This window comes from Dendrobates tinctorius, unplaced genomic scaffold (assembly GCF_039654945.1).
Source record: "Dendrobates tinctorius isolate UK_male_01 unplaced genomic scaffold, ASM3965494v1 ptg000028l, whole genome shotgun sequence".
NCBI lineage: Eukaryota > Metazoa > Chordata > Amphibia > Anura > Dendrobatidae > Dendrobates > Dendrobates tinctorius.
This window is the reverse complement of record NW_027361696.1, coordinates 96367216-96392450: the sequence shown is the minus strand read 5'-3', so window position 1 is coordinate 96392450 and position 25235 is coordinate 96367216. Positions and strand designations below refer to the sequence as shown.

Below are 25235 nucleotides of genomic sequence, written 5' to 3'. Positions count from 1 at the left end.
ATTATACACTGTGATACAAAATAAAAAAGGATGTGAATCAGCCGAGTTCTTTTTGTCTAAGGATAGTGCAATACCCAAGGAACAGAGGGAATTTATTCTGGATTGTATTGAATTCATCCTAACGCACAATTATTTCAAATTTGGGGTGAACTACTACTCCCAGAAATGGGGCACAGCTATGGGCACAAGGTTTGCCCCTAGCTATGCCAACTTTTATGTGGGTAAATGGGAACTTGAGACCATCTATATGGATGGGGAATTACGGACAAATTTGGTGCTATGGCGTCGCTTTATCGACGATATTTTTTTTATTTGGTCAGGGGGTAACATTTTACTAAATGAATTTTTAAGTGATCTAAATAAAAATTGTTATTTTTTAAACTTTACTGCAAACATTAGTCAAAAAGAGATAAATTTTTTTAGATTTGAGGATTTTTATTGAGGAGAATACTATCCAGACCCAAGTATACCACAAACCCACGGATTCGAAGAATTTTATTTCTCTAGATAGTTGCCACCTTCCGAAATGGCTTCTTAATGTTCCTAAGAGTCAGCTCATAAGAGCTCATAGAAACTGCTCTAGACAGCAAGATTTTGAGACAGAAGCCGAGTCCATGAATATCAAGTTTAAATATAAGGGTTATTATGATGTAAAATCATTGGAAAAAACCACAGAAACAGTTAGAAAAATACCAAGAGACCAACTATTGGACCCTACAAAAGAACGTATTCCGAATGATTTTTTTGTCAAAAATGAAATTCCGATTATTTTACAATATAATTCCAATGTCAGGATTATTAGGAATATTGTTAGTAGACATTGGAATATCTTACAAAATGACAAAATTATTGGGGAATTACTGCCTATGCACCCTAGATTTATTTTTCGGAAGGCAAATAATCTTGGGAATTTGATTGCACCTTCAATTCCAAGAGTTCCAAATAGTAAAATTAATGGTGAACAAAACCTCTTAAGTGGCTTTTTCCCATGTAAGAAATGTGGACCATGTAAAAAATTAAACACTAAGAAACAAAAAATGATCATTAATAAAGGTATTGAGAATAGAATAACTGATTTTATTGACTGCAACACTAAAGGGGTTATTTATGGGGTAATCTGTCCATGTGGTAAATTATATATTGGAAGAACTATTCGTCCAATGCGGGTACGAATTGCTGAACATCTTTGCAATATTATTAATAAATTTACTGGTCATCCCCTTTCCAATCACTTTTTTACACATCATGGAGGCTCTATTAGGGGAATTACGGTAACTGGCATTAAAATAGTTAAGAAAAGCTGGAGAAAAGGTAACTTCATTGATCAAATGTCAAAAGTAGAAAGTGAGTGGATATTTAAAATGAACACGCTCAGACCAAATGGCTTAAATAGCAAGATTGAGTTATTTGCTTTTAATAAATAGGACTAATATATCACACGGATTGGGTATATGTGTGTCACCTCAATGATAGGAATCATCCCTGAGGAAGGAAGCAGTAAGCCTCCGAAACGCGTAGGATTGGTTGTTGGTTCTGTCAGTCTTACTAAGCCGATCACGTGACTGTGACGTCACGCAAGGTCCTGCACCTTGCCGGCACTAACCGCGTCTCCCGCTGCATGTCCTACTAGTAACGGGCAGCGCAGCATCGGGGGAACTGGGCGATTGCTACCGGCCCGGAGCATCGCCCGTTAATATAGCAGAGGTGACTATTTTGAATCTTACCCACGATTAGTCTGCAACTTCTTTGGACTGAGAAATATACCACCATTGGAATCTACTAAAGTCTATCAGGAGAGGAGCCGCCATGTGCTGAATCCAAGACTGCTAACATCGCGTATGGTATGAACAGTAACCTGGACGGTTAGTATTATTCTCTCCCTCCGGTGAGAGACGCACCTATGTACATTGAGTATTAAGACTGGTTGCATTTTTTAGATGGTACTCACTTTTCATAGTGAGATATATATTTATAATATTAAGGGGTGCTAATACTATTGTTTTACACGGATATATATTAAATTCTTGGCAATAATTTTGTTTTCCTTAGAGAGAGTGATTTTATGTGGGTATTACTAGCGCAATTTTTTTCTTTATTTTTAATTGTTTTAACATTCAGACAACAAGGTGGCATTGTCTGCTAATTTGCAGCTGTTATACCCTCACGCAGCGCCGTTGGTTGTCAAAAATCATTTTTTAATTTTTCTAGTATTGTCAAACCACTGACTGATCTGACCAAGAAGGGAGCTGATGTGCTGAATTGGTCTCCTGAGTCTGTCTCTGCATTTCAGGAGCTTAAGCGGAGGTTTACTTCAGCTCCAGTTTTACGGCAACCTGATGTCTCACTTCCATTTCAAGTGGAGGTAGACGCTTCTGAGATTGGTGCAGGAGCTGTTTTGTCCCAAAGAGACCCTGTGACTTCTAAGGCCTCTTTCACACTTCAGTTTTTTGTGTCAGTTATAATCTGCCAAAAAGGAGGACAAGCGGATCCGTTCCTAACTGATGTGAACGGATGCCACAGGATCCGTTTTATCACGGATCCGCAAAATGAGGAAATTTAAAGGAACCGCTGGCCGGGAAGGAGAGAGAGAGAGAGAGAGAGAGAAAGAGAGAGAGAGAGAATTTTGTTTTTGTCTGGCACCCAGACAGATTTTGGGGTTAATTCAGTGTCTGGAGGATCCGCCGGCCAAAAAAACGTTGCAAGCTCCGTTTGGATATCTTTGAGGATGTTGACGGACACTAACATTGTGGCGGATCCTCAAAAAAACGGATGCAATGGACGGCAATCAGTCAGGATCCGCCAATAATGAAAGTCAATGGGGAAAAAAACGGATCCACAAAGAAAAATGGCAGATCCGTTTTTTTCAAAATTGGCGGATCTTGACTGATTGTCAAAAACGGAAGTGTGAAAGAGGCCTAAGATGAATCCCTGTGCCTTCTTTTCTCAAAAGTTCTCCCCATCTGAACGCAACTATGACGTAGGGAATCGGGAATTGTTGGCCATGAAATGGGCATTTGAGGAGTAGAGACATTGGTTGGAGGGAGCTAGACATCAATTTATGGTCCTCACCGATCACAAGAATCTGACTTATCTGGAGTCCGCTAAATGCTTGAATCCAAGACAGGCTAGATGGGCCTTGTTTTTCACGCATTTTAATTTTGTGGTCTCTTTTCTTCCGGGCACTAAGAATCTTAAGGCAGACGCCCTTTCTAGGAGTTTCTTTGCTGATTCTCTTAATTTGACCGAGCCTACTACTATCCTAGGTGAGGGGGTAGTTCTTTCTGCCATGTAGCCCGATTTGAGACGCGCCCTGGAGGAATTTCAGGAGGATAAACCTGAGCGTTGCCCTATGGGAAGATTGTATGTTCCTGACCAGTGGAGAAAGAGAGTGATGTCTGAAGTCCATTGCTCCGCATTGGCTGGTCATCCAGGTATTTTTGGTACCAGAGATTTGGTGAGTCGGTCGTTTTGGTGGCTTGCCTTATCTCGTGATGTCAGGAATTTTGTACAGTCCTGTGGGACTTGTTCTCGGTCTAAACCCTGTTCTCATTCTAGTGGGTTGCTGATGCCCCTGCCGGTGCCCAAGAGGCCATAGACCCATATCTCTATGGATTTTATTTCTGATCTTCCTGTCTCTCAGAGAATGACTGTTATCTGGGTGATTTGTGATAGATTTTCAAAGATGGTCCATCTTGTACCACTCCCAAAGTTGCCATCTTCCGCTGAGTTAGTACCCTTGTTTTTACAACTGGTGGTTCAGTTACACGGGATTCCTGAGAACATTGTGTCCGATAGAGGGGTCCAGTTTGTTTCCAGATTTTGGAAAGCCTTTTGTTCCAATCTGGCAATTCAGTTATCCTTCTCCTCCGCGTTTCATCCTCAGACCAATGGGCAGACTGAGAGAACAAACCAGACCTTGGAGTCTTATTTAAGATGTTTTATATCTGCTGATCGAGATGATTGGGTCTCATTTTTGCCCTTGGCTGAATTTGCGCTGAACAATAGAGCTAGTTCTGCCACCTTGATGTTTTCTGTAATTTTGGGTTTCATCCTCGATTCTCTTCAGAGCAAGTAGAATCTTCGTCCTGCCCAGGTGTGGACATTGTGGTTGTGAGAATGCAGCAGATATGGGACCAAGTGGTGGATAAATTGTCTCTCTCAGGAAAAGGCCCAGCATTTTTCCAACCGGCATAGGACCATTGGTCCCCGATTTAAAGTGGGTGATATGGTTTGGTTGTCGTCTAAGAATATTCCTATGAAGGTTGCATCTCCAAAATTTAAGCCAAGATTTATTGGACCTTATAAGATTTTGGAGATTATTAATCCAGTTTCTTTTCGATTGGCTCTTCCAGTTACGTTCAAAATCCATAACGTATTTCACAAATCACTGTTGAAGAGGTTTGTTGAGCCAGTAGTTCCTGTGGTGGCACATCCTGACCCTGTGTTGGTTAAAGGCAATATGGAATATGATGTAGAGAAAATATTGGATTCTCATTTGGTTAGACGAAGACTCCAGTATTTGGTCAAATGGAAGGGTTATGGCCAGGAAGATAATTCTTGGGTCTCTGCCTCTGATATTCATGCCAATAAATTGGTTTGTGCTTTTCACCGGGCCTATCCTGATCGGCCTAGTAGCATGGATGAGGGTTCGGTGACCCCTCCTCAAGGGGGTGCACTGTTATGAGCTCATTTTCTACTCCACCAGTTGAGAGTTCCCCTTCCATTCTCCCTCTGGTGGTGACAGGAGGTAGTGAGGTTGGCTTGAGTGGTAGCGATCAGCCACCTGGTGAGGAAGATAATGATTGGATCTCTGGAGTATCAGACTGGATATAAGACAGCCGACGCCCTATCCAGGTGCTGGTGATTCAGTTTGCTTCTCAGGTCTAGGACTCAGCTCTGTTCCAGTCTTCTCAAAGATAAGTTTGTTTTTTGCTAATGTTCACACTTGCTCTTGTTGGTCTTTTCAGTTTTTTGTGTGGTCAGCCAGCCCGGCTGTGCTGTGCTGAATTTCCACTCTTATTTGCCAAATTACCTTTTTTTTGTCCCTTGTTAGATTGGCCTCCTTTTGCTCTGTCTCAGAGTATTTCGGAGTGCTGATATAGTGGGAGAAGTCTAGTGACTTAAGGGTTAATTTTGCTATCAGTTGTGTTGGACATTTTGTAGGGTTTTTTGGCAGACTACAGACAGTGTCTTTCCTTTCCTGTCCTTTCTAGTTGGTCGGGCCCCATCGTTTGCTCAGCCTATTTTCCTGCCTTCGTTTGTGTTTTCATCTTTCTTCACCATCAATACATGTGGGGGGCTGTCTCTCTTTTGGGGTCTGCTCTGGAGCAGTTAGTTTTCCTCTTTTCCTGCTTTAGGCTTATCTAGTTCTCTGGTTGTGACGAGGCGTCTGGGACCACCGTAGGAACGCTCCACGACTGCTGCTAGTTGCGTGTTGGGATCAGGGTTCTGCAGTCTGCATGGTTGCCAACCTCTTTGGTTTTCTGAGACTTAGCTTGTGTTGTTTTTTATTTCCTCCTCGGCTACCCGATCATAACAGGTTAGGGTTAGAGTTAGAATTGGGGGGTTTCCACTGTTTGGGCACATCAGGGGATCTCCAAACTCAACATGGCATCTGATCTCAATTCCAGCCAATTCTGCATTGAAAAAATCAAATGGTGCTCCTTCCCTTCCAAGCTCTGCCATGCGCCAAAACAGTGGTTTACCCCACATATGGGGTATAAGCCTACTCAGGACAAATTGCACAACAACTTTTGAGGTCCAATTTCTCCAGTTACCCTTGGGAAAATAAAAAATTGAGGGCAAAATGTCATTTTTGTGGAAAGAAATATGATTTTTTTATTTTTATGGCTCTACGTTATAAACTTCTGTGAAGCACTTGGGGGTTCAAAGTGCTCACCACCCATCTAGATAAGTTCCTTGGGGGGGTCTAGTTTCCAAAATGGGGTCACTTGTGGAGGGTTTCCACAGTTTAGGCACATCAGGGGCTCTCCAAACGCGGCATGACACCCGCAGACCATTCCATCAGTCTGCATTCCAAAACGTCACTACTCTTTTGAGCCCCGAGGTGCGCCCATACAGTAGTTTTCTCCCACATATGGGGTATCAGCGTACTCAGGACAAATTGGACAACAATATTTGGGGCCAATTTCTCCTGTAAGGCTGGTTTCACATTTGCATTTTATCGCGCAGCGCATTGTGCGCTATCGGTCGCACGCGCATTTGTCCCCTATATTTAAAATGGCGTACGCAGTGTCTAGCGATTGCACGCAGGCCTCAGCGTTTCAGTGTGCTGCACATTTTCCATGTCTGCGATCAGACGCGCCAGACACTACATGTTGCATTTTTTGGTCCGCCCAACGTCGTTAAAAATGCGCATGCGTGCGTCAGCGCACGCAATGCACAAAAAAATAGTATTATAGTCTATTTGCGCGCTGACGTGCGCTGTATAGTGCACATGTCAGCGCTTAGCTAGCGTGTGCGATTTCAGAGTAAACAATGTCTAGACACTTTCTAAATCCAGCCCCTCAACAAGAAACATTGTTTGGGAGCGTGGGAGACAAAAGAAGGGCTTTGTAGTGCCACCTCATCACTCTCCAGACATACTGCAAGAAGAAAAGACACCCACCCAGCCAGAGATCATATTTTGGATCACAGCAGCTTAATTTGAGTATAATTTTTCTGTGAGCCTGTGCTTTCAAATATATAATGTGCACTAATGTTTTATTTTTTTTCTTTTGCTAGAATGTCTTCTGGATCCGAATACTCACCAGCAGCGGAAGAATTGGCAGACGCAGAGCGTGAGGTGAGTAGTTTGCTGTCTTATGAAGTATATCTGCCTGTCCAAATGTTTAATCATTTATTTTCTTTTACAGACCTCAGCATCGGACCAGCCAAGTGAGTGTGAGCAGTCGGAGCAGCGTACACAAAGCACGGCGGGAAGAAGACGCACGGTAGGAAAAGTTTTTTCCTAATTTTTTATTTTTTTAAAAAATTTTTGGATTCTGGTTTTTCTGTCCAGCTTTTCTTCCCTTTTTTTTTCTTCATCACCACTCTCCATAAATGCAAAGATTCTAAATGTATTTCTTTTCTTGGTTCCACAACGGGATGAGGACGTCTATCTTGACAATGAGCAACTCATCAGCCTTGTCCAGGAGCATGTCCTGTTGTGGGACAGCCGTGACAAGCAGTACAAGGACATTGTGGTGACCCGGCGGCTATGGAATGAAGTGGCTGCAGCATTGATGGAGGGCTGGGACAGCGCCTCTGCAACTGTAAAAAAGGCGTTCAGTAAGTATTTCTCTGTTGTGTGATGCTGCATTGACTCTTGATCCTGATGATACATGTGTGTTTGCTGCAAGAGTTCTGCTTGCAGTAAACACACATGTGTCCTCAGGTTCAATAGTGTAAGCATTGTGTATTGAATGCTGTGTCTTTTATATGGTTTACTCTTGATCCTGATGATACATGTGTGTTTACTGCAAGAGATCTGCTTGCAGTAAACACACATGTGTCCTCAGGTTCAATAGTGTACTCATTGTGTATTGAATGCTGTGTCTTTTTTAAGGTTCACTCTTGATCCTGATGATACATGTGGGTTTACTGCAAGAGATCTGCTTGCAGTAAACACACATGTTTCCTCAGGTTCAATAGTGTACGCATTGTGTATTGAATGCTGTGTCTTTTTTATGGGTCACTCTTGATCCTGTTGATACACGTGTGTTTACTGCTAGAGATCTGCTTGCAGTAAACACACGTGTCCTCAGGTTCAATTGTGAAAGCATTTTTATTTGAATTATTGGTGATTCAGCATTGATGACAACTCAGGTGTGTGTGGTAATACAGATACCATCATTGTGTTGTCCAACCTAATTTTGTTTTTCTTTTCCATTGTTTCAACAGTGAACAAAGTCCGCACACGTTGGCACTCGATGAAGGACCGTTTCAACACTGATGTTCATGCTGAGGGATAGGTCCACAGTGGCTTTTCTGCAAGGACAAGAACCAAGTATCAGTATCATCTCTCCTTGGAATTCTTACGACCAGTACTTGCCACCAGAGCGTAAGTATTTTTTTTTTTGGCTTATTAAGCCTAATTTATATTCCACAGCTGATCCGTCTTGTTAATGCTGGATATTAATGTTTACCTTTTTTTTCCACAGCACCTGGAGCAGCACCCTGCAACCTGTCGCGGGAGCAGTTCTTCATCGATCGACCTCAGACCCGTCCCAGCCATCCGACAGCCAGGAAGCAAGTTGCAGGTCAGCAACACAGACAGCTGGTGGCCAGGAAGCTAGTCAATCAGGTGTTCCCCTGTCCCAGGTCTCTGCCACTGGTTATGCGGGCACTACCCGCCAGCGGCAGAGGGCCTCGGACAGGCCTGTCTTGCCCGAGTTCATGTACTTGAGCGAGGCCTTTCATGCCAGTCTCAAGACGCTGTCCGAAATAGTGGAAAGTGGATTTTCTCTAATGGAACGTGGTTTTAACGACATGGAACACCTCTTCCACTCTTCCGCACAGCGCCTTGACCGGCTGGAGGCCGACCTCAATAGACAAGCGCACCATTTCTTTAGTAAAATTGAATGGGGCATGGCGGATCACCTTAGTCCTGAGCAACAGCTGACTGTCTTACACGCCTGCAACACTGCTTACTTGCAGGCTATGCAGCAGAATCAGTATGTGCAGCAGTCAGTGTTGTCATTCCCACCTGTGCCACCACTGACTCGCTTCACCACAGTACCGACTTCTGCTGCATATCACTGCACAGCCACCTGCATTCCTAGCCAAGCTGGGCACCACTACACCACACCAATGTCGAGTGCTGCTGGACACTCCACCCCTGCCGCCACCACCATGTCATGTGCTGCTCCTGTCTGGAGCACCAGTACTGTCACCGTTACCACATCTTGGCGCACCTCAAGCTCTAAATCTCGTTGGGCCACCACCTCTTCACCTGTTCTCACAGAAAGAACATCTCCAGATCGGAGCACTGCCACTTCTCCAATGCATGAGAGCACCACCACAACTCCGCACCATACAAGGAGCACCCCAACCACCACTCTTCAGAGGACCACCACCACCACCACATCTCCTCATAGGAGCACCACCACCACTACTCTGCAGAGGATCACCACCAACATTTCACCTCCTCATGGCACCTCCAAAACTCAACATCAGAGTAGCAACACCACCACTTCACCAGATCGGAGCGCCGCCCACACTTCTCCCACCACAAGCACCGGGGAGACTCTCATTCTGTTTTTTATTCACATCGTCCATGGACCAGCAGCTCTAGGCGGTCAAGCCATTGAAGGCGGTCACACGTTGGTAGTCGGTCCAGGTAGGTGACTCCTGCCCCAAAGAAGAAAAAACAAAAGACTTTGTTACTCAATCCCCCCTCTCCTTCCAATGTTTCACAACCTTCCTCCTTTATCATGCTTGACCTCCCTTCCCCCAGTAATTTAGTAGCACCTTCACCTAGAACCCCTTCCTATTTCCAGCCGTTCATCCTCTCTCCACACCCCCAAAATATCCAACACTTCTCCCAAACGTCCTTCAAAGTGAAAATAATTTTATTAAAAAAAAAAGAAATAAACATTGAATATTTTGTGTTCAAATAATGTTTGGTTAATGTGTCTTTCGCCGCCTACACACACTGCGCCGTACACACACTGCGCCGTACACTTTTCTTTTTTGTGTACACATAGCTTCAGAAATGACACGTTTCGTGTGTCAATTTTGGAGATATGTATCTGCAAACAAGAAAAACTCAATATACTTTCATTTTTTACATGGCCTCAGTGTCTTTGCTCAGGTAATGTAATAGATGATGGTGTTGATTACAAGGACTATCTATTGTTACCTTGCTGAGTATCCTTATCAGTTAATCTACTATGGTGTTTCGTAACATCATTTTACTGTTTGGAATACAATCCAAGGTTATTATTGATAGACCTTGTAAATCAGGGTTCCCCAACTCCAGTCCTCAAGGCCCACCAACAGATCATGTTTTCAGGATTTCCTTAGTATTGCTCATGTGATAATTGCATCACCTGTGCAATACAAAGGGAATCCTGAAAACATGATCTGTTGGTGGGCCTTGAGGACTGGAGTTGGTGAACCAAGTTATAAACAACCTCATACTCTATTTAATGTGTGTTTAAAAAGTGAGGAGATGATGTTGAAAATATACATCATATGGTCATGAACCTGGCATTGTATCATACTTTGAAGAAAAAACCATACAGGTATAAACACAGGTGTTTTATTAACATACACAACACATAAAAATTAGGTTACACCATTTGCTCTTGACAGGCCACCCGTCCAACATCAAAGGTGAAGTAGGTCGCAAATTGGTCCCTCATTTGCCCTACTTCAACAGATGACCGTAGAGGGTGCTGATTAAATTCTGGCAATGGGTTAGGAGAGGAATCATCTAGTTCAAAACTAGAGTGCTCTCTATCCATCACAAAATTATGTAGAGCAACACAGGCCTTCATCACCTCATCCACAGTTTCTAGTTTAAGATTAATGGCTGTGGAGAAAATTCGCCATCTGGATACTAGTATACCAAAGGCACACTCTACAGTTCTTCTGGCCCTAGTCAACCTGTAATTAAAAATTCTTTTAGTGTGGTCCAAGTCCCGGTTGGAGTATGGTTTGAGCAGGTGTTGGCACATCTGGAATGCCTCATCCCCAACAATTACAAAGGGCTGTGGCAGACCTTCGGTGTTGGGAAGAGGCCGTGGCATGGGGAAATTGAACTGGTTGCCATACAACCTCCGTCCCATGTCTGAGTTCTTATAAGCCTGGGAGTCATTTCCACGCCCAAATGCACCAATGTCCACTGCAACAAACTTACAGTCTGCATCCGAAATGGCTATTAGTACTGTAGAGAAGTACTTTTTATAGTTGTAGTACTCTGATCCAGTTCTCTTGGGTTTTATAATCCTGATGTGTTTCCCATCCACCGCACCCAAACAATTAAGGAAATTGCATACTGTCCAGAATCTTTCTGCATTTTCAAGCCACTTTTCCACGGTGGGCAGGGGCATAAATTCTGGACAGAGAACGTCCCACAAAGCCCGGCAGGTGTCGGCAACTATTCCAGACAAGGTGGATATTCCAAGACGGAACTGGAAGTGCAGAGAATAGAGGGTCTCTCCAGTAGTCAGGAATCAGGGACACAAAGAAACAACAAGAATTTATATTTGTGTATAGGGATTTTTAACACATTAAAAAATAAACAAAAAAAAGGGCACACCAATAAATAAATATGCATCATTTTCTTTAAAAAAAAATGCTTCAAATCAATGCAGCATACTTTTAGTACATGGCAGATCGAGAATTCTGCCATAATATACTACTACATCAAAGAACCAATACTATCATGCAGTCAGTGGTTACGTACTGTAATGTGACCAGGAGCCGTTTCTCGGGAGGAATCGCACGACGGAGCTGTGTGTCCTGTCTACGGATGACATCTTGTACACGACCAAGTAAATACATGAAGCTTTGTTGGGACATCCGTGTGTAATCCGTAAATTTATCCGGGTTTGCCTGTAGCTCGCTGTAGAGGGTGTGGTACGCTCAACGGTTCTCCCGGAGTTCAACAATAGGATGAATCCACAAATGCTGCCGCTAACGTCATCGCTGTCTCTCTCTCTCTCTTTGTTCATGGCAAGCAACTGCGTAAGCTTGAGCCATCCTAATGTCCAGATCCAAGTTGAAGTGAAAGCTTTTCCAGCGCAGATCCATGTCTTCATCAAAAACTGCTAGCAACTGGGAAGAATAGCTGTAAACTGGGTATAGATAAGGAATTCCAATAACACACGCCCACTGCTGTCCGATTGGTGGAGTATGAGTCATAATTGGTCAATGATTTGTAAAATCCTGTTATTGTGACATTATGCGCACTAATCACGCAAACGCATGCAAAACGTTTACAAACGCATATAATCGCTGCTTTTTTTGGCTTACCGCGCACGATTATGTCCCAAAAAAACGCTGCGTTTACAAGCGTTTGTAAGCCTTTTTTGTATGCGTTTAATGTGCACTCCAAACGCAGCGCAAAAAAGCGCTAGTGTGAAACTAGCCTTACCCTTGGAAAAATTAGTGACTAAAAGATCTTGTTTGTGGAAAGAATATGATTTTTTTTTATTTTCACGCCCGTGCGCTATAAACTTCTGTAAAGCACTTAAAGTTTTCACCACACATCTAGATAAGTTCCTTGGGGGGTCTAGTTTCCAAATTATGGGTCACTTGTGTGGGTTTTCCACTGTTTAGGTACATCAGGGGCTCTCCAAATGCGATATGGCGTCAAGCCAAGTTTGTGTTGAAAAAATCAAACGGCGCTCATTCCCTTCCAAGCTCTGCCATGCGCCCAAATAGTGGTTAACCCCCACATATGGGGTATCAGCATACTCAGAACAAATTGCCCAATAACTTTTGGGATCCTGTTTCCCTTGGGAAAATGAAAATTGGGGGTGAAAAGATCATTTTTTTGGACAAAATATGATTTCTTAATTTTACCGCTGTACGTTATAAACTTCTGTGAAGCCCTTGGGGGATCAAAGTTCTCACCACACATATAGATAAGTTCCTTGGGGGGGTATAGCTTCCAAAATGACGTCACTTGTGGGGGTTTCCACTGTTTAGGCACATCAGGGGCTCTCCAAACACGACATGGCGTCCGATCACAATTCCAGCCAATTTTGCATTGAAAAAGTCAAATGGCGCTCCTTCCCTTCTGAGCTCTGCCATGCGCCGAAACAGTGGTCCCCCCACATACGGGGTATCAGCATACTCAGGACAAATTGCACAATAACTTTTGCTGTCCAATTACTCCTGTTACCTTTGGTAAAATAAAAAAAATTGGACCTGAAGTAATTTTTTTGTGAAAAAAAGTTAAATGTTCATTTTTTTTTAAACATTGAAAAAATTCCTGTGAAGTACCTGAATGGTTAATAAACTTCTTGAAGGTGGTATTGAGTATTGTCAAGGGTGCAGTTTTTAGAATGATGTCACTTTTGGGTATTTTCTGTCATATAGACCCCTCAAACTGACTTCAAATGTGATGTGGTCCCTAAAACAAAAATGGTGTTGTAAAAATCGCTGGTCAACTTTTAACCCTTAAAAAAAATTTTGGTTCCAAAATTCTGCTGATATAAAGTAAACATGTGGGAAATGATACTTATTAAGTTTTTTGTTTGCCATATCTCTGTGATTTAAGGGTATAAAAATTCAAAGTTGGAAAATTGCGACATTTTCAAAATTTTCGCCAAATTTCTGTTTTTTTCACAGATAAATGCAATTATATGAATGAAATGTTATCTCTAACACGAAGTATAATATGTCACGAGAAAGCAATGTCAGAATCACCAGAATCCATGGAAGTGTTCCAGAGTTATTACCTCATAAAGGGACAGTGGTCAGAATTGTAAAAATTGCCTCGGTCATTAACATGCAAACCACCCTTGGGGGTAAAGGGGCTAAAATTGACAAAGCAGTTTAATTCTTAAGGTTACTACAATTACAGCAATACCTCATTTATATCATTTTTTTTATGTTTTGGCGCTTTTATACAATAAAAACTATTTTATATAAAATAATTATTTTTGCATCGCTATATTCTGAGAGCTATAACGTTTATATTTCTTGAGATGGTGCTGTATGGGGTCTTGTTTCTTGCGGGACAAGATGACGTTTTCAGCAGTACCATGCTTATTTATATCTGTCTTTTTGATTGCGTATTATTCCACTTTTTGTTTGGCAGTATGATGATAAAGCATTGCTTCTTGTCTTGTTTTTTATGGTGTTCACTAAAGGAGTTAACTAGTGGGACAGTTTTATAGGTCAGGTCATTTTGGATGCAGAAATACCAAATATGTGTACTTTTAATGTTTAGATTTTTTTTCATTCAAATATTTATTTAGTGATAGAATAAATATTGATATTTTTTATTATTTTATTTTTCAAAAAATATTTTTACAATTTTTAATTTTTTTTAACTTTATTCTAACTTTTACACTTTGTCCCACTATGACAATCATTTTTTGCAGGCTGATCACTTCTATAGCATGCAGATGAAGCAGAGTCTGCATGCTATAGAAGCTGTCAGCGCTGCACTTACTGCACACTGACCTGAGAGACTTCCTGATCATGCACTGCACATGACCAGGAAGTTTCTTAGCTCTGGTAACCCCGATGTCGTCATGACAACATCAGACTACCATGGCAGCGACCGTGGGGTTTGCGATCCAAAGGCAGAGGGGCTGTCAGCCCTCTGCCTGCTCCCGGAATGCTGCAATCGTGTTCAATTGTCTGTGACCGCTCCTGGCACTTAGTGCCGGGTGTCAGCAGTGAGAATCAGCTGACACCCGGCCACAATCGTCCGCACACCACTCATGTGCGCGAGTAATCGCTGAGACGTACTATTCCTTCCATGGTCAAATTAGCCCAGGGTACATGGATGGAATAGTACGTCTGATGTCAGAAAGGGGTTAAGCAAATGAGGGCCTTACACCACAGAAGTGGCATCAATTTCACCACAGAAGAAATAGTATAATAGGGACAGACAGGTCTTCCACTACACCCAATTCAACAGATGAACACCCAACCAGCAGTGTTCACCAGGACACCTGCCACTAGGAATTTTGGGGCCCCATACTGGCAAAATTTTCGGGGCTCCCTTGAGACTCCGCCCAGGCTCCACCCCTCAAACTGTCCATAGTCCCACCGCTCTCTCTTGGAAAAACTCCATTTCTCACCTATCACACATTAACAGTTCCCAGATCACACATATAGCTGGCAGCTTTTGTTTTGGCCAAAAGATTTTTTAAGCCACCATAACACTTTTGGCCGAGCTCTACTCTACTGTAACCTATTAAATATTTGTTAAAATATGCAATACAATTTAAATATATTTTTATTTATTTTTCAATATTTAAAATGACCAATAATATCTCCATTCTGCCCCCTGTGTCTCCATCCTGCCCCCTGTATCTCCAATACTGCCACAGTGTCTCCAGTCATGCCCCCTGTCTCCATTCTGCCTCCTGAGTCTCCAATCATGCCCCATATCTCCATTCTGCCCCTAGTCTCCAATCATGCTCCGTATCTCCATTCTGCCCCGTGTCTTCATCCTGCCCCCAAAATCTGCATTCTACCCCTGTGTCTCCATTCTGCCCCCTGTTTCTCCATCCTGCCCCCAGTATCTCCAATACTGCCCCCGTGTCTCCAATCATGCCCCGTATCTCCATTCTGCCCCGTGTCTCCAGTCATGCCCCGTATGTCCATTCTGCCTCCTGTATCTCCTCCAATCCTGCCCCCTATATCTCCAATCCTGCCCCCGTGTCTCCAATCGTGCCCCCATGTCTTTCATCCTGCCCCTGTGTCTCTAATCATGCCCCGTATCTCCATTCTTCCCGTGTCTCTAATCATGCCCCTCATTTCCATTCTTCCCCATGTCTCCATTCTGCCCCCTGTATCTCCAATCCTGCCCCCATGTCTCCAATCATGCCCTATCTCCATCCTGCTCCCAGTGTAACACTCCAATCTGCCCATGTGCCTTCATCCTGCCGGGGAAGCATATTGGATTCTTTCAATAATTAAATTTAAAATAAAAACAAAATAACTTTCTTCTTACCTGGCCGCGCTCCTGCAGTGAAGATGCAGCTGCTGCTGTGAGCTGAAGGACCTGTGGTGACGTCATCATCATGTGATCAGGAGGTGGAGCTGATGACGTCACCACAGGTCCTTCACCTCTTCCACTTCTGCGCAGCTCTCATCTGATATCAGCCACTGTTGCTGCTCTTCTGATGTGTGCCCGCCGCGCCGCAGGCCTGGCAGCGCACAGCACTTAGGGTCCGGCCGCAGCGCAAAGCACTTGGGGCCCGATGACTAGAAGCACAGGAGCGGGGTCCCTGACATGCAGGCCCCCCTTCTGTACTTCTGTTCACCGGGCCCCATATAGCAGTAAGGGCTGTCATGCCCTGATGGCAGCCCTGGTGTTCACATGTAAACAAATGAGGGCCCCTCATAGTACGCTGGTGTGTCTGACGGCGAGTGGGCCCTCCCACCGTCTGAGACACTGTATTTTACTATGAAGGGCCCTGTGCCATTGCCGTTAGCCATCAGTGGGCCCATCCGCCTGTTCAGAGCAATGGCACTTGCCCGGGTGTGGCAGGTCTTGACCCCAGCCGTTGGGGGAGGGGTGGGCAGCCCAGTTAGGGAGGTTTAAAAATTGGCGTATGTAGATGTGTTGGCTGGTCATTCAGCTGCTGCAAAGGGCATAATTGGGCAAGTCTGTGGAAGAGGAGGAAAAAACAGAGGCACTTTTCTGGTAACCTATGTGTCATCAGGAGAAGGTGGGACAAAATCCTTTGAAACCCATGCATGGTTCATTTTAATGAAGGTTAGATCATCAACATTTTGGGTCGACAGACGAGTCCTTTTTTCTGTCAGGATTGATCCAGCAGCACTGAAGACTAGAGTTGAGCGAAACGGGTCGAAAAATTTCAAAAGTCGCCGACTTTTGGCAAAGTCGGGTTTCATGAAACGAAACCGGACCCTAGGATGAGGTCGGCCACGAGGTCGGCGACTTATGCTCCAAAGTCGCATTTCAAAAGTTTGTTTTGTGCTCTTTTTCAGCCAATCAGGATCCACGGACACTGTGGGCAACGTGATGACATAGGCAGGGGTCACCACCATCTTTCAGAAGGGCATGCAAGTGATTGGCTTGCTTTGGTGGGCGTCACAGGGGTTATAAAAGGGCGTGCACGCCGACCGACATCTTACTTCTGCCGATCTTAGCATAGGGAGAGGTTGCTGATTCTGTAGGGAGAGCGTTAGGCATGGAAGAAGAAAAAAAAACTGCTTCTGCTGCTAGCGATTTTGCCTGTACAACACACCAGTCACTGTGTGTGCAGTGCAAGGGGAGGCTATATTGTGGTGGATCAGCGGTGTTGGTTGTTAGGCTGCCTTCTAAGGCTTCCTGACAGCTGCATTGCTGTTTCCCCACTGCTCTGCAAACTGCTTTTTTAAAAGCAATCCCAATTTTTTTTTTGTCCTGCTGAGGTACTGAACGTGCATTTTTTCACACCATACAGCGGTGTACGCTCCTCACACAGTACCGTGTAACGGCTGTTATCACAGCCACAGTGAAGCTATCTGTGTGTCACTGTGGAAGGATAAGTGGAGGACTTGTTCCGTTCTTACAGACCTACACTCTAGGGAGATTCCTATTCTGCCCAATTCTACATACACCTTGTAGTTTGTGATACACTAGTCAATTTCTGCCTGTGACATAGCGCTCTGATAATCAGTGGGCCTCACACAATCCAAAAGTGTCCACCAGTGTCCACTAGTTCCCTTATCTTGTAGTCACTTTTTTCACACCTGTGCCATCGAGCCTGTGACATAGTGCTCTGATATTCAGTGGGCCTCACACAATCCAAAAGTGTCCACCAGTGTCCACTAGTGTCTGCAGAAATTCAAAATCTCCCTTATCCTGTAGTCACTTTTTTCACACCTGTGCCATCGAGCCTGTGACATAGCGCTCTGATATTCAGTGGGCCTCACACAATCCAAAAGTGTCCAGTGTCCACAAGTGTCTGCAGAAATTCAAAATCTCCCTTATCCTGTAGTCATTTTTTTCACACCTGTGCCATCGAGCCTGTGACATAGCGCTCTGATATTCAGTGGGCCTCACACAATCCAAAAGTGTCCAGTGTCCACTAGTGTGTGCAGAAATTCAAAATCTCCCCTGTCCTATAGACACCTTGTACCTTGTTTTACATTACTATATAGTTTGTTGGATTTTGTCTACATTTCTACCAAAAATGAGGAAGGCTGGTGGAAGAGGCCGTGGAATTGGGCGGGGGTTGGCAGCTGGTAATGATGGTGTTGGTGGTGGATCTGATGGTAGTGGCAAAAGCAAAATAGGACCGAATGCAGGACGTGTTGAGCCTGCGTCATCGTCTGGCTCCACAAGGCCTCGAAGGCTTAGTTTTCTAGGAGTTGGCAAACCGCTTTTAAAGCCAGAGCTTCAGGAAAAAGTTTTGTCTTACACTGCTGACTCAGCCTCCAGCTCTATCGCCTACTCTTCTGAAGTTGTAAAAAATAAAAGCACTGAGTCGTCATTGGAGGCTCATGTTCATGAACCACACCTTTCCTTGTGTCCTTCACCCCAACCAAGATTGAAGGATGACGCAGGCCATACTACTGATTACTCCATGGAGCTGTTTTCACATACCATGCCTGGATTATCAAGTGAAATGGTGAATTACCCAGGCCAAGATGAATCTGACATGGAGTGCACTGATGCACAGCCGCTGATAGATGATTCTGCTGGTACATTCACTCAGAGCACTACATTGTCCTCACAGTGTACAGAGCCAGATTCTGACCCTGATGAGACTCAGGTGCCCCTTCCCGCACACTATACCACCATACACGGTGACACAGAGGAAGGTGCACATGACATTGAAGAGGAGGTGACGGATGACCCAGTTGTTGACCCAGATTGGCATCCATTGGGGGAAGAGGGTGCTGCTTCCAATAGCTCAGATGAGGAGCATCCACAGCAGACATCGACATCGCAACAGCTGTTATCTGGCAGGCCCGGAGCACTCCAAAGACAGGTTCCAAAAATCAAAAGAGTTGCTGGACAGCTTGTCCAGAGGGTCAAAAGATCACAGCGTGCTAGGCCGCAAAATGTCTGCCAAAGTAGGAAGAGTGCAGTGTGGCACTTTTTTGAACAAAATCCTCATGATCAGGCCAAGGTTATCTGTAAGAAGTGCGCAAAGACCTTTAGCCGAGGGAAAAATCTGAAAAATTTGAATACCAGTTGCATGCTTAGACATTTAACCACCATGCACTTGCAAGCGTGGACACAACACCAAACCTCAAGTGCCACATGTGCAACTGATCACAAAGAAGGTAGTCAGCAACGCTACATTGTTTCCCCCACTGTAAGCCCACCGGTTAGCACAGCAGCAAATGTTGAGATGTCGTTGCAAGGCCACAGCAGTCAGGGAATCCCACTGTTACATCAACGAAATACTGAATCTAGGCCATCAGAAAGAACACCAACTCCATCACCATCATCAACCCTCTCTCAGTCCGCCCTGTCCACCGCTACTTCCACCATATGCAGCTCTCAAGTCCAGCTCACCCTCCCAGACACTATTAGTAGGTCAAGAAAGTACTCAGTCTCTCATCCGCGTACACTGGGTTTGAACGCCCACATTGCCAAACTAATCTCGTTTGAGATGATGCCCTATCGGTTGGTGGAAAGCGCAGCTTTCCGCGAACTCATGGCCTATGCAGTACCACGCTATGACCTACCCAGTCGCCATTTCTTCTCTCGCAAAGCCATCCCAGCCCTCCACCATCATGTAAAAGACCGCATTGTCCATGCACTCAAGCAGTCAGTGAGTGGAAAGGTGCACCTCACAACTGATGCATGGTCCAGTCGGCATGGCCAGGGCCGTTACGTGTCCATCACTGCGCACTGGGTTAATGTGGTGGATGCAGGGTCCACAGGGGACAGCGGTGGTGGGACAGTGCTGCCTAGCCCACGGTATAGGAAACAGTTGGCTGTAGGCGTTCGACCCTCCTCCTCCTCCTCCTCCTCCTCCAGAAGCGAAAGCTCGTCCACAGAGCGCAGTCGTATGAGCACTCCATCTGCAGCTGCCACTGTTGCACACGAGGTGTCCCCCTATCGAGCAGCTAGTGGAAAGCGTCAGCAGGCTGTGTTGCAGATGATGTGTTTGGGCGACAGACACACCGCCGAGGTGCTGGCCGAGTACTTGAAGCGACAAACTGAGTCATGGCTTTGCAGTGTACATCTTGAGGCAGGCAAGGTAGTTAGTGATAACGGCCGTAATTTTGTGGCAGCCATAGCCCTTTCAAAACTCAGCCACATACCTTGCTTGGCTCACACCTTCAACCTGGTGGTGCAGTGCTTCCTCAAAAATGATCCGGAGTTAACAGCCCTGCTCCAGAAGGTGCGAAGACTGTGCGCGCACATCCGCCGGTCGCCTGTACACTCCGTTCGTATGCAGAAGCTGCAGCGATTGCTCCACCTTCCCAACCACTGCCTCATTATCGACATTGCAACAAGGTGGAACTCCACCCTGCACATGGTGGAGCGGCTGTGCGAGCAGAGGCAGGCCATAATGCATTTGTGGGAGGATACACGGCCAGGCACTTTGAGAGCAGACATGGAGTTGACAGGTGTGCAGTGGTCGAAGCTGAAAGACCTCTGTAAAATCCTTCAGTGTTTTGAGGAATGCACACAGCTGGTAAGCGCAGACGACGCCATCCTAAGCATGAGCATCCCACTTATGCGTCTGCTCATGCAAACTTTGACGCACCTTAAGGAGCAGGCGTCTGCAGCCAATGTTGACGAGGAGGGAATCCTTGATGACATTCAGCCATTGTCTGCTCAGGGACCTCTCCTGGACGAGGTGGAGGAAGAAGAGGAGGAGGAGGATGATGATGGGGATGATTACTTAGGGGAGGAGGATGCATGTCGTGGGGCAAGTGAAAATGCTGGCGTGGCAAGGTCTGGTACAGGGTTTGTGCGTGACTGGAGGGATGTGGATTTGCCAGAAAGTGCTCCTCCACCCAGCACTCGCAGTGCATCATTGACACCGGGAACATTGGCCCACATGTCAGATTATGCCTTGCGGATCCTAAGAAGGGACCCCCGCATTGCCAAAATGATGAACGATGATGACTACTGGTTGGCCAGCATCCTGGATCCACGCTATAAAGGCAAATTACAAAACATCATGCCACAGGAGAACCTTGACCTAATATTGGCTAATAAACAAGCAACTCTGGTAAATCGGTTGCTTGAGGCATTCCCAGCACACAGCAGCGGTGATGGTTCTCACACTAGCCGTACGGGCCAGGGGCAGCTTGGCAGAGGTGTTCATGGTGCACACAGCAGAAGTGGCGTTGGAGACAGGGGTTTCATGACAATGTTGTGGACTGATTTTTCAAGTACCGCTCACACAACTGGTAATACTGCATCGATGGAAAGTGACAGGAGACAGCAGTTGTCAACTATGGTTACAAACTACTTTTCCTCCCATATCGATGTTCTCCCACACAGGTCATTCCCCTTTGACTATTGGGCCGCTAAACTGGACACCTGGCCTGAATTGGCACAATATGCCTTACAGGAGCTCGCTTGCCCAGCTGCAAGTGTGCTATCGGAAAGAGTCTTCAGTGCAGCTGGATCAATCCTGACAGAAAAAAGGACCCGTCTGTCAACCCAAAATGTGGATTATCTAACCTTCATTAAAATGAACCATGCATGGGTTTCCAAGGATTTTGACCCACCTTCCCCTGATGACACATAGGGTGACAGAAAAATGGCTTGCTTTGGTCCACCTCTTCCTGGGACTTGACCTATTTTGCCTTTTGCATCAGCTGAATGTCCAACATCAACATATGCCACTTTCTAAAACTCCCTAACTGTGCTGCCTCCCCCCCATGGCCGGGGTCACCACCTAGCGCACGACACCGTGCGAGTGCCGTTGCTCTGGACAGGTGGGTAGACCGACTCTTGGGCGCGGGCACTGGCACAGGGTCCTTCATAGTGCAATCAAGTGTCTCTGACGGTGGTGGTGCACACCCGCCGTCAGACACACCGCCGTACTATGAGGGGCTCAGAACCAGTACCGACGCCCACGAGTGGACCCCCCTTGCTAGGGCAGGGCCCCAGCATTTGCAATCTTTACCTCTCCCTGCTCCTCCACTGTGTAGTCTGGGCCGTCAAATCCATACTGTGCCTGACACCGTCTGAGCCTGCCTCCTGATGTATAGACATATATTTTGAATGTGTACGCTATCCATACATGTTATCCGGGGATATGGTACCCTTTCTCACCTTTGTGCAATCACGTGCAAGCCATACTGGGCCTAACACCGTCTGAGCCTGCCTCCTGATGTATAGACATATATTTTGAATGTGTACGCTATCCATACATGTTATCCTGGGATACGGTACCCTTTCTCACCTTTGTGCAATCACGTGCAATCCATACTGGGCCTAACACCGTCTGAGCCTGCCTCCTGATGTATAGACATATATTTTGAATGTGTACGCTATCCATACATGTTATTCGGGGATATGGTACCCTTTCTCACCTTTGTGCAATCACGTGCAAGCCATACTGGGCCTAACACCGTCTGAGCCTGCCTCCTGATGTATAGACATATATTTTGAATGTGTACACTATCCATACATGTTATCCTGGGATACGGTACCCTTTCTCACCTTTGTGCAATCACATGCAATCCATACTGGGCCTGACACCGTCTGAGCCTGCCTCCTGATGTATAGACATATATTTTGAATGTGTACGCTATCCATACATGTTATCCGGGGATACGGTACCCTTTCTCACCTTTGTGCAATCACATGCAAGCCATACTGGGCCTAACACCGTCTGAGCCTGCCTCCTGATGTATAGACATATATTTTGAATGTGTACGCTATCCATACATGTTATCCTGGGATACGGTACCCTTTCTCACCTTTGTGCAATCACGTGCTATCCATACTGGGCCTAACACCGTCTGAGCCTGCCTCCTGATGTATAGACATATATTTTGAATGTGTACGCTATCCATACATGTTATCTGGGGATACGGTACCCTTTCTCACCTTTGTGCAATCACGTGCAAGCCATACTGGGCCTAACACCGTCTGAGCCTGCCTCCTGATGTATAGACATATATTTTGAATGTGTACGCTATCCATACATGTTATCCTGGGATACGGTACCCTTTCTCACCTTTGTGCAATCACGTGCAATCCATACTGGGCCTAACACCGTCTGAGCCTGCCTCCTGATGTATAGACATATATTTTGAATGTGTATTCTATCCATACATGTTATCCGGGGATACGGTACCCTTTCTCACCTTTGTGCAATCACGTGCAAGCCATACTGGGCCTAACACCGTCTGAGCCTGCCTTCTGATGTATAGACATATATTTTGAATGTGTACTCTATCCATACATATTATCCAGGGATACGGTACCCTTTCTCACCTTTGTGCAATCACGTGCAAGCCATACTGGGCCTAACACCATCTGAGCCTGCCTCCTGATATATAGACATATATTTTGAATGTGTACGCTATCCATACATGTTATCCTGGGATACGGTACCCTTTCTCACCTTTGTGCAATCACGTGCAATCCATACTGGGCCTAACACCGTCTGAGCCTGCCTCCTGATGTATAGACATATATTTTGAATGTGTACGCTATCCATACATGTTATCCTGGGATACGGTACCCTTTCTCACCTTTGTGCAATCACGTGCAATCCATACTGGGCCTAACACCATCTGAGCCTGCCTCCTGATGTATAGACATATATTTTGAATGTGTACGCTATCCATACATGTTATCCTGGGATACGGTACCCTTTCTCACCTTTGTGCAATCACGTGCAATCCATACTGGGCCTAACACCGTCTGAGCCTGCCTCCTGATGTATAGACATATATTTTGAATGTGTACGCTATCCATACATGTTATCCGGGGATACAGTACCCTTTCTCACCTTTGTGCAATCACGTGTAATCCATACTGGGCGTGAGAACGGCTGGCGAGCTGTTAAGCAAGCTACTGCACCTGTGGTTTGCACACGTAAGTTTTTCATTTTTTCTGGAATGACGGTTAGGCCTAATTCCGGAACTGCGGTTGACCTGCACTTACTGGGAAATCATCGTTCTCGGGTAATAATTGTAATCAGTGATTCCCATCACTAACGTTGTTCAGCGGGTTATCTGCACCTGTAAGCGACAAACGCTGGCCTTTTCAGTGTAGCGCACATGCAGCCACGGACATGTAAGGGCATGACACCCCAGTTATTGGCCAATCTCATGTGCCAGAGCCTCACGTGTCCCTCTAGTAAGCCGGACTCGGACCGCGGGGCATGACGGAGTCTCGTTCGTTAACGGAATTAAGCTTGCAATGTGTGCATCTGTTCTGTAGCTGGCATGGTTGAGGTTTCCCAGGTGGAGTCGAATTTAACCGTAGGCTCCACTCCTGGTGGTGCCCTTCTGGACATTCCTTTAAGGTTCAGCTTTGCAACCATACTGCCCACGTAAAACAAACACTTTGCCTTCATGAACGCTGTTTGGAGGGTCATGACTCGTGGGAATAACGCCGCCCAATCAGTTAACCTGCTAGAGAGATCCTTCGTTGCTCCCAAGCATGACATCACACTCCCTAGGAGGAAGGTAATGCCACTGTGGCGACCGTACTCCTGGGGGCGACACAAGTGCACTGATGCCCAGCCACTGCTCGATGAATCTGCTGGTACATTGACCCAGACCACTACATTCCCCTCGCACGCTACACGGCCTGAATCTGACCCTGATGAAACTCAGGTTACCCTTCCCATATACAGTTCCATCTTACACGGTGACAAAGAGGAAGCTGCAGATGAAAGTGCAGGTTCGGCCCACCCGCCATCAGACACACCACCGTACTATCAGGGGCTCTGTGCCAGTGCCGTCGCCAATGAGTGGGCCCCCCCTGCTTGCTCAGGATCACAGCACTTGCAAGGTTGAAATACTGTGCAGTGAGATGGAAGATGGGGACGACGAGGAGTCCAGACTAGTACAGGGATTCCCTAGCGAGGAGACTTATTTGATTGTTTTCAATGTTGGGATAGCAATTTTTGGGGAGCACTATACTCTGGAGAATGATAGATGGGGCCCACCATACACTGGAACATTCCAAAGGTGGACATCAGACAATGGAGCAGCATTTACAGGGCCCATTATACACTAGAGCATTAGAAATGGGGCCCATTATGTTTGGAGCATTATTTGGGCCCATAAGACAGTGGAGCTTCATCCATGGGGACCAACATATACTGTAGCATTATGTGGAGCTCATCATATACTGTTTCAAACATTATATGGGACCAATGATTCTGTATGGAGAAATAGATGGGCCTCGTCATGAGATGTAAAAAGTGAAGTATTTTTCATTGTACTATACCGCTATTTCTCTGCCGTATCGGAGCATGATGAGTTGTGGTATGTGTTAAAGGGGCGCTCTTGTGACGGGGGTATTCTCCAGAGCAAGGAGGGACAACAGGCCTGGGAACGATCCAACAGATTTATTGACCAGAAAACAGGAACAACACGAAGGTAATTTGCAGATTCCCAAATAAGTCCACAGGAAA

At 45.5% G+C, this 25235-nt stretch overlaps 1 protein-coding gene across 3 annotated transcripts in view; it reads left to right on the top strand.

Moving 5' to 3' along the window:
* LOC141085647 (sulfotransferase 2B1-like) overlaps window positions 1-25235 on the top strand; it is a 276977-nt gene that overhangs the window by 108914 nt on the left and 142828 nt on the right. Inside the window, exons 2-5 of one of the 3 annotated variants that reach the window (XM_073571190.1) lie at window positions 6745-6805; window positions 6876-7290; window positions 7903-8062; window positions 8163-9608. The exons of 1 other annotated variant lie outside the window; for it this stretch is intronic. In XM_073571190.1, the coding sequence (XP_073427291.1) occupies window positions 8398-9348 (951 nt within the window). In that variant the 5' untranslated portion in view covers window positions 6745-6805; window positions 6876-7290; window positions 7903-8062; window positions 8163-8397 and the 3' untranslated portion in view covers window positions 9349-9608. Of the gene's footprint in view, window positions 1-6744; window positions 6806-6875; window positions 7291-7902; window positions 9609-25235 lie in introns of those variants that run through there. One more of the 3 variants, XM_073571189.1, reaches the window with a different exon arrangement.